Raw genomic sequence first — 15,469 nt, 5'->3', positions numbered from 1 at the left:
TCTCTTTTAGAAGCGAGAAACTAGTAGAGCAGAGATAAGAAGATTCTCCAAAGAAACACAGGAGTGCGGTGAAGTCCGCATCCTTAATCTTATAGGTGCAGCGCAGTCCTGACCAGTTCATGCCAGAGCTTGTTCCTGAGATGGCCAGCTCCGGGGCTGCCCATGTCTTCAGCTTATTTGGGCTCTTGTCTCTGCCTCAGTCTGGGCCAAAGAGAGTTTCAGCAACAGTCGGCCTCCGCCCGGGGCCCTCGGTGGAATATTGAAAACCAACCCGGTGTCTCTCGGCACAGCAGCTGCAGCCTTTCCTGACGGGAGCGTCCCTGCCCAGCTGACTCACATCAGCCCGCCCTTATCCCCCACTGGCTCCTGATAGGCTGTCCGAGCTGTCCGTCTCCACGGAGAACTGTGCGCAGGCTCAGAAGGGCGGGGACCTCACTGAGCGTCGGCGACTCGGAGCTGCTGGATCGGTCCGAGATGGTGAGTGTCCTCCCAGGGCTGCGGTGGGGGGCGCGGCCACCCCCGAGAGGCGCGCGTCCGTCGCCGCCCGGGGTCCTGGTCGCTGGCGTCGCCTCGCGGGACCCGCACTGTGGGCCTTTAGTCCGGGCCCAGGCGGAGCGACCGGATGCCGCAGGCCCTTGACCGGAAGCCGGTCTGTGAGGCGACGCCCCGGAGGCCCGCCCTCTGCTTCGCTTGTAGCCTAGCTTTTCGGGCGGTTTGGGGCGACCCCAGCCAGACGGCTGCGTCCGCTGGAGTCCAGGGGCCGGCAGGCGCCCTAGGCGCTAAGTGCGTTGCCTTCCCCCGCCTCCGCTTTGTGAAGTAGGTACGGCCCCTAGCTCCAGCCGGGCTGGGGAATCGAACTCCTTGGAGCTTGGCTGCCGCCTCTGGGCTCAGTCCGGTGTGCGGGTTGTTAGGAACCGCGGGGTCCATCCTGGGCATCCCAAAGCCGTCCGCTCCCTTTCCAGGGCGGTCCTTTCAGCCCTCACGAGTTGTAGACAACTTAAAAGGCCCTTTCCACCCTAATGCAAACCCTAGACTCTCACTCAGGACTGGCGTGGGGGTGCACGCCTGAAATCCCAGCACCGGGAAGGCGACGATTTGCACTTCAAGGCGAGTTCGTGTCGCAAAACAAAAACTTTATTAGAAACTTTTTCTTCAGTTTGTATGTATATGAATAGTGTTTTCCGTTAGCGTGCCTGGTGCTGGCACAGGGCCAGAAGAGGGGGTCGGGTCCTTTGGACCTGTGTGGTTGTGAGCCACCATATGAGTGCTGGGAGTCAAATTCCCGGCCTTTGGAAAAGCGTTGAGTGTTTTTAGGTACTGAGTCGTCTCTTCAGCCCGCAGAAAACTATAAACATGTAAGAAACTGAGACGGGAAACGAAAGGGCATCACCTAGAGCAGTTTCTCAGGCTGTGGGTTGAGACCTCTTGAGGTTGAATGCCTCTTCAGGGGTCGTCTAAGACCATCTGTCAGATAATTACGTTACAAATTACAGTTACGAATTAGAATTAGAAATAATGTGTGTTTGGGGCTCAGCACAGTGTGAGGAACCTCTACTAACGGCTCGACGCATTAGGCAGGTTGAGAACAGCTGACCTAGAGGCAACAACTACGTAGGCGCATTGCTTACTGTGTTTTTATTTGCTCTAGCCGTCATCGACCTTCAATGGGGCTTCTCTGCTTTTCATTATACCACAAAGAATGTCTCCACACTGCAGGCTGCTTCAGGAACAGCCAGTTTCTTGTATATTTACACAATCATGTGTGCCGTCTTTTCTATAATCAGTGCTGTACTGTTTGCATTCATAAAATTGTTATTTAGGTGAACATTCCAAATGACCTCGTGCAGCACGGCCGTGTGTAATCTATAGGAAGTGCATGTGGTCCCCTCTCACTCTCCCAAGCTAAATAGTGTTGACAGTCGGGTATGCTTCCTTCTGGCTTTGGTACACAAGGACTATTTTATGCTCTGTGCCTTTTATAGACCAGGTTACTTCAGCTTGCCACTTAACCAAGGATGACCTTGAACTTCCAATCCTTCATCCACCTCTAAAGTGCTGGAATTTGGGCTGGAGAGATGGCTCAGTGGTTAAGAGCATTGCCTGCTCTTCCAAAGGTCATGAGTTCAATTCCCAGCAACCACATGGTGGCTCACAACCATCTGTAATGAGGTTTGGTACCCTCTTCTGGTCTGCATACACACACACACACAGTCAGAATACTGTATACATAATAAATAAATATTTAAAAAATAATAAAGTGCTGGAATTTTTGGATATGTGCCACTATGCCCAGCAATATTATATATAGATAAGCTGTTTATTGCTCGAGACTGGAGCAATTTGTGCATGTTTGTCTTAAGGTTTACTTTATGATATATATGTTTATTTTAGTCAGGTGGTGGTGGCACATACCTTTAGTCCCAGCACTTTGGAGACAGACAGGTGAGAGTTTGAGGCCAGCTTGATCTATGGAGCTAATTCCAGGACAGCACAGCTAGGACTGTTACACAGAGAAACATTGTCTCAGAAAAAAAGTGTTTATTTTGGTCTGGAGCCATGACTCAGTGATATGAGCATGTTCTTCCAAAGGACCAGAGTTAGGTTCCCAGTGCCATATTAGGCAGTCACAACTGCCTGTAATCCCAGCACCCTCTTCTGGACTCCTGGGTCACTACATTCATGTATACAAACCTATAGACATGATTACAAAATAATAATTATATATATAATATGTATACGTATATTTTTATTCATTCCTCCGTTCACTTAAAGAGATCTACCATTGACAGGCGTGGTGGGTGACTCACGTCTTTACTACCAGCACTTGGGAAGCAGAGGCAGGACAGGTCTCTGAGTTCAGTGCCAGCCTGGTCTACATAGTAAGACTTTGTCTTTAAAAAAAAAAAGTCAGGTGGTGGTGGCACATGCCATTAATCCTAGCACTCAGGAGGCTGAGAAAGTGCTCATTAGTACAAACTCAGGAGGCTGAGTTTGAGGCCAGCCTGGTCTATAAAGCGAGAAACCCTTTCTCAGAAAACAACAAGAACTCTATATTACAAGAGGCTGTGGATTTGAACACCAGGACCATACACTCATACTCATTCCAAACACACACACACACAGACACACACACTTTTCCAAACCTACTTCATTTTAAGGCTGCATAGTCCCCATGCCCATATACACATTTAGTTTACAGTCTCCTCTCCCTTGTCTTTGACACTCCTGCCAGTATCTACAGGACAGTTTATAATGGTGGAAAGTGCTCATTAGTACAAACTCAGGAGGCTGAGTTTGAGGCCAGCCTGGTCTATAAAGCGAGAAACCCTTTCTCAGAAAACAACAAGAACTCTATATTACAAGAGGCTGTGGATTTGAACACCAGGACCATACACTCATACTCATTCCAAACACACACACACACAGACACACACACTTTTCCAAACCTACTTCATTTTAAGGCTGCATAGTCCCCATGCCCATATACACATTTAGTTTACAGTCTCCTCTCCCTTGTCTTTGACACTCCTGCCAGTATCTACAGGACAGTTTATAATGGTGGAAAGTGCTCATTAGTACAATTACATAACATCATCCACACCTTTTGTTCAGTTTTATCTACTGTGTAGCTGTTTTTCCCTTTTCCTGATCATTTTTTACATATGTATCTTTCAAGATGTTCATTTTTTTTTTAAATTTAATGTTCAAAAGCATTTAACCATGTTACATCATTCCCCCCCTCCTCGGTTTTTTGAGACAGGGTTTCTATGTGTAGCTTTGGAACCTGTTCTGGAACTTGCTCTATAGACCAATCTGGCCTCAAACTCACAGAGATCCGCTGGCCTCTGCCTCCCAAGTGCTGGGATTAAAGGCGTGTTCTACCACCGCCTGGCTTGTTACATCATCTTTATGATAAATTATTTTTATTTACTACATAGTAGTTGGAAATAAGTGTGCGTGTGTATTTTGACAAGGTCTCAGTGTGGAGCACTAGCTGTCCAGGAACTATAGAGGCCAGGCCAGCCTTGAACTCACAAAAATTTAGTGCCTCTGACACCTGAGTGCTGGGATTAAATGTGTCCACCACCATGCCCAGCCACAGTTGTATGAGAATTTGCCAAACTATTTCCCTGGAGTACAAGTTGCTTCCAGTTCCTAACTCAAAGTCATAATGCTTTGGTCTATAATTTTTGATTGGTATTTTAAATTTTATTAGATTATTTCCTTATAATAATTTTCAGAGTTGAGGGAAAGGACCTGTACTTGGCGTTCTCACCTTGTATTGAGTCCCTTCCCCAGGCGGTTACTTACCTCAAGAGCCTTGCCTCATTGAGCCCAGCATTCAGACAGTGCTGCATTGCTGACTTCCATTCCTTTACAAGGAGTGATGATCTTGTAGGTGTTTGTAGTTTATCTTAGATTTGTTTTCTACCTCTTATTGGATACTTATTATTTTTCTTAATTATTTTATGTAATGTTTTTAAAGTTATTTTTTTCTATTAAATTTTGCTCTACTAGGGATGGAACTCAAAGTCTTGTGCCTACTGGGCAAATCCGCCACTGACCTACATCAGCCACCAGTTTTTGAGACAAGCTCCTTATGTAGCTCAGGCAGGCCTTAAATTCACTATGTAGCTTAGGCTAGCCTAAACTTCATGACACTCTTCCTAAATGCTAAGATACTGAGATACTGGGTGTGGTGGCCCCAGACCCCACGCATCCTGGGGCTTTATTGACGCATATATATCTAACTAGAGAACACATAACTTGTCCCCTCTTCGCCATTGCATAGAGGACATTTTTTCACATGATTTAGCTTTATTGGGGGTGAGAGGGAGATGGACTCAGAAGTTAAAAGTACTCGCTGCTCCGCCGTGAGGACTAATCTTTGGATACGGCACCTGTCTTGGGCAGTTCACAAATAACCTTCAACTCCAAGGAGCCTGCTGCCATCTTTGGCCTCTGCAAGCATCTGTGCACACAAATGCACATATACTCAAACAAATCTTTGTTTTGTTTTTTGAGACAGGGTTTCTCAGTGTAGCCTTGGTTGTCCTGGAACTCACTCTGTAGACTATGCCAGCCTCAAATGCAGAGATCCACCTGCCTCTGCCTCCCAAGTGCAGGGATTGAAGGTGTGCGCTGCCACCACCACCCAGCTACAAATCTTTTTTTTTTAATATTTTATTTATTATGTATACAATATTCTGTGTATATGCCTGCAGGCCAGAAGAGGGCATCAGACTCCATTACAGATGGTTGTGAGCCACCATGTGGTTGCTGGGAATTGAACTCAGGACCTTTGGAAGAGCAGGCTATGCTCTTAACCTCTGAGCTATCTCTCCAGCCCTACAAATAAATCTTAAAGATAAAAATAGGCTACATAATCAGGCCCTGTCTCCACAGACTAAAAAGAAATAAAAAATATCAAGAGGCTGAGGCAGAAGGACAAATTGGAGGCCTGCCTGGGCTATAAAATGAAATCTTCTCACACACACCTAGCAGTAACAGGCTGTCTAGTTATCTTTCTAGTGTGTTTTGAGACAGCATGACCATGGCAGCTCATGAAAGAAAGCATTCATTGGGGCTGGCTTGCAGTTTCAGAGGGTGAGTTCATTATCTGTCTCCATGGCAGGAAGCAGACAGGCCTGGAGCAAGCAGACACAGCAGACAGAGGGCATGGCATGGGCTTTGGAATCTCGAAACCCACCTGCAGTGACACACCTTTAACAGTCTCACACCTTTCTTAAAGTTCCCAGCTCCTAATCCTTCCCAGCAGTCCACCAGCTAGGAGCCAAGGATTCAACTAACTACAGCAATTTATACAAGAAAGTGTTTTATTTGGGCTATGATTTCAGAGGGTTAGAGTCCATGATGGCAGTACAAAGGCATGTCAGTGGGAACGCCTGCAGATTAGAGGCACACACTGGGAATGGCCCCAGTCTCTTGAAGCCTCAAAGCCTGTGTAGTGACATACTTCTTTCCCCAAGATTACACCTCTTAATACTCCCAAAACAGTTTCACCAACAGGGGCAAACATTCACATATAAGAGCCTCTGGAGGCCATTCTAATTCAAGCCACCACATGTTACATATTCTCACGATGTTGAGTGTGTTGCTGGGGGGGGGGGGGGGCAAACAGGTGACTCTCTGTGAGTTCAAGGCCAGCCTAGTCTACAGAGGGAGTTCCAGGCTAGCCAGGGCTGCACAGAAAAACCCTGTCTAAAAAAAAAAAAAAAAAAAAAAGCTTTGAAGGGGCTGGAGAGATGGCTCAGAGGTTAAGAGCATTGCCTGCTCTTCCAAAGGTCCTGAGTTCAATTCCCAGCAACCACATGGTGGCTCACAACCATCTGTAATGGGGTCTGCTGCCTTCTTCTGGCCTGCAGGCATACACACAGACAGAATATTGTATAAATAATAACTAAATAAATATTTAAAAAAAAGAAATATGCCATAGAATTAAAAAAATTGGTAACGGTTTGGTTAGAATATTTATCTTTTTTGAGATAGGATTTCATGTAGCCCAAGCTGACCCTAAATTTTCTTCATATCTGATTTTAAACGCCTGATCCCGTTTATGCCTTTGCTTCCCAAATGCTGAGGTTACAGACCTACAGCACCACCATTGGCTGACTAATGTTTGTTTATTCATGTTCTCCTGCTCCTGGCTTTCAAATGCTGGTGTTTATTGGTGGAACCACAATGGTTAGCAAAAATGACTGTTTTGAAAAAAGAAAATAAACCCAGTCTATAATTCCATGTTTTGTATGGCTTTATTTTTTAGGAAGCTGTAGCCACATGGAAAGCACTGTTTGTACTTTATTATTTCTGTGGAATATCAATCTCAGACTTTGGAGGTGGTGTCGTGACCTAATCTCTCTCAGGCCATGTAAACATCTCCTGCAATGGATGTTGGTGTCCTCCTTGGTCATTTCCTGAGAACTGGGCATTTCTGTTCTGCTCTTGCAGATGGCACTGCCCTGGGCATCTTGCTACATTCTTTTGTTTCTCTGGCATTGTTTGCGTAGGGTGGATTTTCAGTAGGGTGACCAGGACCTACAGTGGTTCCCCTTCCATCCAGAGCAGTACCTAGCATGTAGTCGGAGGTCAGGGAGTCTGCCATGACCAGGATCTGAGACATGAGACATGCATGTCACCCTCACTGTCCTCTCCTCCACAGAGGCATCAGGGCTGCTTGCCACTTTGTAGGAGTGCCCCACCATCCCTGCCCCTGCAGCATCTGGCGCTGTTCTTACAGGAAGTGGGTGGTGGTGACTGGATTGTCAACCTGTGCTCTCCAGAAAAACCATCCATTGTGCTATCTTCAGTTGTTCAGGAGCCCCAGCCCTAGCCCTTTTGCCCCAGAAAAAGAATGGTGTGAATTTCTGTGAATGGTACCCAAAGACCATCTGCCTTTTTTTTTTTTTTTGACACAAGGGATGTAGACTAGGCTGACCTTGAACTCTGCATTTGAGGAGCTTGACTAGATTCTGAACCTCTGGAGGAAGCATCCTAAGAGAAAGTACACTACAAGACCAGGTTCCCAGCCATAGGGAGAGGAAGGTCAGTTAGACTTCTGTTTATGGGCTCCTACTCTGACCTCTGTAGAGCCTGAGTAATCAGCTACATTACCTGATATATGTCTCACAGAAGCGTAATTGAAGAGTTGGAGGTAAGATAATTGATTATAGGCTTCAAACAAGACATGATCTTCATGGAAGAGGTGGTCTGGAAGACTTGAGCTTCAGAGGAGAAGAAGCCCTTCTAAGTTTTTTTTTTTTGGGTTGTTGTTTTTAGGTACAGGGTTTCTGTGTAATAGCCCTGGCTGTCCTGGATAGCTCTTCTAGACCAGGCTGGCCTTGAACTCACAGAGATCTCCCTGTCTCTGCCACCAGAGTGTTGGGATTAAGGGTGTGTGCCACCACCAACTCCCCCCCCCCAGGTTTCCTTTTTTTTTTAAGGGGTGGGGGAGGGCCGGGTGTGGTAGTACACACCTTTAATCCCAGCACTCAAGAGGCAGAGGGAGGAAATCCTTGTGTTTGAGGCCAGCCTCATCTACATAGTTCCAGAAAAGCCAGGGCTATGTAGAAACCCTGTCTCAAAAACAAAAAATAGATGGACAAGAGATGTAACTCTGAGCTGGAGAACAGATGGCAGGGCAGAGTTAGAAGCATGTATGACAGGAAGACTCAGACATCTCATTGTGTGTCAACAAGCTCCATGTGCTAGGGCGGCCTACTTGAGCGGTTTCTGGGTTATCAGAATTAGTGAGCCCCTTCCTAGGACACATTCCTGTGCCTGTGTGCCGAGTGTTACCCTGTCTGGATGACACATTGAGTCAGCGGGTTTACTGTGGGGTCATTTTGCTCCCTGGCAGTATTTTCATTTGTGATGTTTGAGCCACAAATAAAGTGCCTCCTTCCTGTTAGAAGCTACTATTTAGGGCTGTTTTGTTTTTCAAATCATCAGAGTACTGTACCGTCTGTGTGTGTCCTGGGTGTGTCTGTACTCCAGAAATGATGTCTGCTCTCAAATAGCTGATGGGCAGGGAAGGAATAACTGCTTGGTGGTGGTGGTAAAGGGCCAAAAGCAGCTCCTTGTGGCTGAGGCTGACTGAAGCTCTGGGTGCCAATGTTGGCCTAAGGAGCACTCTGCGTGGGCCTGGCCTGGGCAGCTTTGGAGCAGTGCCAAGTGGCTGGGTGTTACTTGCTTGTCAGATGGATATGTCATTCATCTGCTGGGATCTGAGGACCTAATCTTGGTCTCCTTTTCTGGCAGGCGGAGGTGGAGGAAACACTCAAGAGACTTCAGAGCCAGAAAGGAGTGCAGGGAATCATCGTGGTGAACACTGAAGGTAGGCCCTCACCCATGGCCCCCACCCAGGCAGGCCTTCAGAGAACAGCCCAGACACCACACCATTGCCCCTCCTCAGTCCCTTCACAGACTCAGATTTGTTCTAGTTTTTTTTTTTTTTTTTGCTTGTTTTATTTTCAACATTTCCGAAGTTCCGATACTATTCCTGGGATTTTCCCCCTTTTTTGCGAAAAGGTCTTGCTGTGTAACCTAAGTTGTCCTGGAACTCACAATCCTCCTCTCACCTCCCACATGCTAGAGCTACAGGCACGCACCACTTGTCTCAGACATCTTTATTTCTCAGTCCTCCACACTGAGCTGCAGCTGTTAGTAACCCATGGTTACCTCTCTTGTGGCAATCAGAGTTGCTAAGACTTGTGTTTTGAGATGAAGTCTCACTGTTCTCAAACTCAGTGATATCCTTTGCCTCCTGGGTGTTGGGATTAAAGTGTGCACCATTAGAGCCAGGAATAGTGCCAAATACCATAGTGCACTTGGGAGGTAGAGGCTGGTTGGATCTCTGAGTTTGATGCCAGCCTGGTCTACATAGTTCAAGGACAGCTGTCTCAGAAAGAAAAAGTAAAAAAAAAGTCTTTTTCATCGCACCTAATTGTTGTTACTCTTTTAAAATATGTTTACCTTGAGGTTTTGTTTTGTAGATTTCACGTAAGCAAAAACTTTTTTTTAAAAAAAATTCTTTTTTTGTAAGCACTAAGAATTGAAGCCAGGCCTCACACCTACTAGGCAAGTGCTTTACCACTGAACTGTTCCTTCAGCCCCTTTAAGCAAAAAATTTAAAGTGTCAGCCCTAGCCTGAAACTCACTGTGTAGCCCAGAGTGGCCTAGAATTTATGGCATTCCTTGTGAGTCTATCTTTGTTAGGCTTACAAATTTGAGTCACTTCCCAACTAAGCACAGTGTTGATTACTCTAGTTGCTGCTACTTTTGTGTGCTCACTAGATGGACGTTATGTATCCATCTGTGTTGATTTTACTTTTCTGTGTGTAATTCTCTGGTTGGTCTCCGTGGGCCCAGAGCTCTTCTCTCTCCGGGAATGAGTTTGCTTGAATGGCTGATGAGATGTGGATGCTGAGTCTCCCTGCACCAGAGATGTGTGAAGGGAGCTAGCAGGAAACACTGTATTGTTCCTTCCAGCAGCCCTGCTGTCTCTGTTTATTGACAAAACTTGAATTTATCAATTTGATTGATTGCCTCTCATTTCAAAGCTATTTTCTAAGATAAGTATTCAACATGTGTGTGCAGTGCATAAGGAGGCCAGAAGATTGTCGGATCCCCTACAATTGTAGTTATAGAAGGTTGTGACTGGGACTTGAATCCGGGTTCTCTGGAAGAGCCATCTCTCTAGTCTGCCGAGGCAGGGTTTAAATCTGAGTCTGAGCACACCTGCGTGCTCTGTGGGCCATGGTGGTCCCAGCCGCCCTAAGTGCAAAGGCTGAGCTTCCTGAGCTTGTGCTCTGCTTCCCCTACTGCCCTGCAAGGATGGCCTCCGCAGTGTACTTAGGCCTGCGTGTCTCCATGCTTGGTTACAAAGACTTCACTCAGACAGCAGCATGCGGCGCTTTGCACTCACCCTCATTTCTGACCCCATGACACTAAGTCTTTACCTAGTCAGGTTCCTCTGTTGGTTGAAGGCGTCACCACATGCTTCCTGCCTCTAGACTACACACACAGTTGAGACAGGATTTCCTGTAGCCACACTAGCTCTGAACGTGCTCTGTAAGCTACCTCCATCTTCCAGGTGCTAGTGTAGGACTCCAGGTGTGGGTCACCACTGTTTAGAGCTTTTCTTTGTCTTTTTAAACTTTTTTCTTGTTTTTGTTTTTTGAGACAAGGTTCCACTGTGTGTACCCCTGGCTGTCCTGGAACTTGCTCAGTAGATCAGGCTGGCCTTGAACTCACAGATACTCCACCTGCCTCAGCCTGCTGAGTGCTGGGACGAAAGGCATGACCCTGGCTGGCTAAACTATTATTTGTTGACAATTTCATGTATTCAGTATATCTTTTTTTAAATATTTATTTATTTATTATGTATACAATATTCTTTCTGCATTATGCCTGAAGGCCAGAAGAGGGCGCCAGACCTCATTACAGATGGTTGTGAGCCACCATGTGGTTGCTGGGAATTGAACTCAGGACCTTTGGAAGAACAGGCAATGCTCTTTACCTCTGAGCCATCTCTCCAGCCCTATTCAGTATATCTTGATTATACCTGTGTCCTCTCTCCCAGCCTCCCAACAACACTCAACTGTCTACCCTCTCATCTTCATGTACTTTTTTCCCTGTTTTGTTTTGTAACCCACTGAGTCTATAATTAATTAGCACTGCCTACTAGAATGCTCACTGATATTAATGGCGTGAGCTTGTACAGGTAACCAGAGCAGCAGTGAGTATGTGAGCACAATGCCCATGTCATGTCAGAAGGCAGCATTTCACCACCACTTTCCCATCCTTTCTGCCCTCTCTTTCCTGATGTTCGCTGAGCCTGGGCTTAGTCTGAGCACTCAACACTCACGTTAATAAGCTGAGGGTGTCTGCAGTGCTGCCCACTATATATAGAAAGGTTTCCTTGGCCAAGGCTGAGAAGAGCACTAATCTGTGGGTATGAACAAATATTTAGATGGCAGTCTGGCAACATGTCCATTTAGCAAAATAATTGTAGTATCTCCCCTAGGGTTTGTGACCTCCCAAGCCATGCATTTTGACCAGACTTGTAATACCAAGCATGAATTTCCTCTTATGGAGCCGGCCTCAGATCTAAGCAGAAAATGGTCATCCCCATATTCGTGCCACTATTAACACCAGTAGACCTATCCTGCTTGGCATGCATTTAAAGCTTTGGACTAGGGATGTAGAGCAGTTGGTAGAGTGCTTACCTAACATTCAGGGAACATTGAGTTCAACCCCCAGCAACAAATACAGTGGGTAACTTGGTACAACTTGTAACCCCAGCACTCTGGAAGCTTCAAGCTGCTGATACCACCATCCAGATGCGGCCAATTTTAAAACAAAAGCTAGGCATGGTGGCACACACCTTATCCTCAGTACTCACGAGGCAGAGGAAGGCAAATCTCTGAATGAAAGGCCTAGCCAGGACTAGTGAAAACAACAAAACCTTACTTACCAAAGAAAGACTGGAAAGACAAACCCGCTAGCAAATACAAAAATAACATAAACCATTCTCCAGGGCTAGAAGACAGGTGTATACCAAGACACTGCTGCCAACATCAGCAGTTTGGCTATGAAAGGACTATGAACTCAAGACCTTGTCTGAGTCACTGCTGAAACTCCTGCTGTCCATCCTGCACAGTGATATTTGTTAAATGAAAAAGCCTCAGTCAACACACTGAGGAATGTGTTCCAGGATGGCCTAGTAGAGGAAAAGGCAAGCGTGATCACGTTAGATGCCATTCTCCTTCCATTAATAATCATGGTAATGGCAGTGCTAGCAGCGTGCTGGAAAAGAACAGGTTTCTGGTCACCATTACACTCTGTGCGAATCAAGTATAAACACCTTCCAAAATGAGGAGCCAGCCTTGGAGAGAGGTTCACAAACCTATCCAAAAGACAGTGAGGAGAACTCCCACTATATCTTGTAGCCCCTTCCTCTGGCCTCTGGCCCAGTATGTAGACAGATGGCTAGCTGACAGACTAGTGTACCACGGCAGCAAACACAGCTTGTGGGTGTGAGTAGGCCAAGGAGATGAATGTCTGAGACAGCTAAAGCTGGCAGTCTTCATCATTTAAGTCTATTCTCTTAGTCCATGTTTTTACCCTTACTTAGAATGCATCTTCTACTGTTCCCAGTATCACCCTCCTTCCTCCGAGTCTCATCTTTAAAGAAGCTAAGCTCTAGGGCTGGAAGACTGCTCAGCACTTAAGAGTACTTACTGCTGTTGCAGAGGGTTCATGGTGGTTCACAACCACCTGTAACTCTAGTTCTGGGGCATCTGATCCCCTCTTCTAACCTCCACAGGCTCCTACATGTACACGGTACACATATATGCACACACACACACAAACATGCTCAGGAACATATACATACACAGCATTTTAGAAAAAGGAGCTGCAGCTAAGTCCTTATCCAGGTGTGGGAGTATACCTGTAATGTCTACTCAAGAGGACGACCACAGCAGATTCCAAGTTATTCTGGTCCTTGTCATGAGTTCTAGGTCAGTCAAGGCTACATAATGAGACCCTGGTTCAAGGGGGGGGGGGCGCAGGTGAGTGGTGGTAGGCAATCTTTTTTAGCCATAACCCATTTCATCAACAAGGAAGTTGAGATTGAGAGATTGAACAGGCACCTGGCATAGTGGCACCAGCCTGTACCCAGCACTTGGAAGACAGTGGCCCAAGAAAGTCATCCTCAGCTTCATAGTGAGTTTAAGGACAACTCAAATGAGACCCTGGGGTTCAAAAATGGGGGTTAGGGATGGATGTACCTAGTAGGATTGTGCAGGCTTTGCATTGTCAACAACAAAGTATCTGCTCTTTTGCTCCCAGTACACCTAGGTTAGTACAGAATGTGTGCTGGACAGCAGCATCTAGTAAAATTTTCTTTTTTCATGGCTTTGTGCACAGTAGGTAAGTCCTCTACCCATCAGCTCCATTAAAGGTCTCAGGCAGGCTTTTTTGTAGCTGTGTGGCATGCCTAGAACTTGTGCTTCCTCTGTAACTAGCTGCTTCTGCAAGCTACACAGTATTGTGAAGGAAAAAGATTGAACTAGGTTGCCTAATAGCAGGCCATCTGTGAGGTCCCCAGCTCTGTCATCCTTGAATATGGACTTTTATCCTTATTTGAAGTTCTTCTGAATTTTGGTTCCTTGCCTCCTTACCTCCCCCCTTTTTTTAGATCGAGCCACTATGAGTTAAGTTTGTTGGTCCTTTTACATTAGCCTACTTGATATATAACCACATTTATTTTGTTATCTGAACCACTGAAAGTAAACCCAGAAACAACTCAGATACCAACATCAGTAAATGCTTAACGTGTGAGCACAGATGAGACTAGGTCCTGCTCTGAGGGAACTTAGGGTCTAGTGAGAGGTGGGTTAAATGTCTACTTTCCTAATAGTGTGGTCTGGGATCCTGACTAAAGGAAAACTGTTTGGTACTGGGATGTCCCCAGACGTGAGGGTCCTTCCTCTAGGATCATCCGATCCGATCATGGACAGACCATACCATGTACATACCAGTTCCACTGTCACCTTCAGAAAGGTACAGCTGTAGAGGCCTCATGAGCTCAGGTGTACACATTGTTGCTATCTAGGACCCAGTAGCAGCACTGAGGCCCCAGCTTGGTGCCTTAAAGGCAGATGGCTATTGTAGCTCATTCTTGTGGCGTCACTTGGCTCACAAAAGCCTATCATGCTCAGCGGCTTCACGTTCCTGGTGCCTTAATGGAGTAGGCTGAATGCCTACCTTTGGCTAATCTGTAAGCTTGTCATTTGTTGGCCAGATTCACAGGGTCCTGGGCCTCTTGGATACTACATTCTTCATAAGTGTTAGTCACCTCTGGACTTCACTTGGATGGAGCTTTCTGACAGGTCACAGCCAGCTCACAGGCACCTGATGGTCATCAGGTTGAGCCACATTCCTCATCTCCATGACAGCAGGACACCCAGTAATGTCCATTTAATCATTCAGTCTTCAGAGAGAGACTTGATACATAATGATGGTCATTGGCTGGTTCATTGTACCCGTAAAATCCTAGCCTAAGCATCCAGCAATAGGGGAATGTTGAATCTAAGAACCGCCTTCATGGACTCTTGTTTTTTGTTGTGTTGTGCTAGATATTGGACCCAGGTCTCAGAAAGTACTCTCTTTACCACTCCACTATACCTCTGACCCCTTAGTGGTCTCTTTTTTAAAAGACAGCAGTGCTGCTTACATAGAAGCCCACTGAAGTGGGGCAGTAACTTCATGTATATGTGGTTACAGCTGAGCCCTGAGCCAGTCCTAACAATAATGGTTTTTGTTTTTCAAGACAGGGTTTCTCTGTAGCTTTGGTGCCTGTCCTGGTGTCTCTTATGGACCAGGCTGACCTCAAACTCAGAGATCCACCTGTCTTTGCCTCCTGAGTGCTGGGACTAAAGGCGTGCGCCACCTCTACCCAGCTAATAATGGGTTTTGTCTGGTATGTCTTGGTGCAAGCTGTTACCTTTTCTTTCTTCTTCCTTTCCAGTCTCTCTTCTTTTTGAGACAGGGTCTGTGTAGCCCTAACTGGCCTTGAGATCTGTCCAGAGAGCTCTGCCTGCCTTTGCTTCCCAAGTGATGACTGTGTTCAAGCTTTAAGTGTTGCAAGAGTACCTCTCCTTCTATTGAACCCTTGGGAAGGAGCACTGAACTGAACCAGGCCTACATTTAAATCCTTACCTGAAGGCGTAAGTCACGAACAAGGCAACACCAGTTTGGAGTTATGATTAATAGGGTGTTATTTATTTAAAGGGGAAAAAACTTACAGATCACAATCCCAGACAACAGCCATCTGCGCAACCAGGAAGGGAGTCTAGTCTCCAGCCGAGCAGGAAGAGAAGAGAGCGAGCAGAGGAAATAGCCGCTTTTTTAAAGGGAGTGAGACCATGCCCCAATGGGCTGG

The 15,469-nt window shown here is 46.2% G+C and overlaps 1 protein-coding gene across 2 annotated transcripts in view; it reads left to right on the top strand.

The window, feature by feature from the left end:
• The first annotated feature begins 362 nt into the window (after positions 1–362).
• Positions 363–15,469, top strand: part of Dynlrb1 (dynein light chain roadblock-type 1) — a 30,273-nt gene continuing 15,166 nt past the window's right edge. Inside the window, exons 1-2 of one of the 2 annotated variants that reach the window (XM_050151142.1) lie at positions 363–477; positions 8,779–8,854. In XM_050151142.1, coding sequence (XP_050007099.1) covers positions 475–477; positions 8,779–8,854 — 79 coding nt within the window. In that variant the 5' untranslated portion in view covers positions 363–474. The remainder of the gene's footprint in view (positions 478–8,778; positions 8,855–15,469) is intronic. The other variant, XM_050151143.1, reaches the window with a different exon arrangement.

The sequence above is a fragment of the Alexandromys fortis genome, unplaced genomic scaffold (genome assembly GCF_014885135.2).
Source record: "Alexandromys fortis isolate MF-2015 unplaced genomic scaffold, M_Fortis_MF-2015_v1.1 scaffold_27, whole genome shotgun sequence".
Lineage (NCBI taxonomy): Eukaryota > Metazoa > Chordata > Mammalia > Rodentia > Cricetidae > Alexandromys > Alexandromys fortis.
Note: the sequence above shows the minus strand (reverse complement) of the source record. Positions and strands in the feature narration are given on the sequence as shown.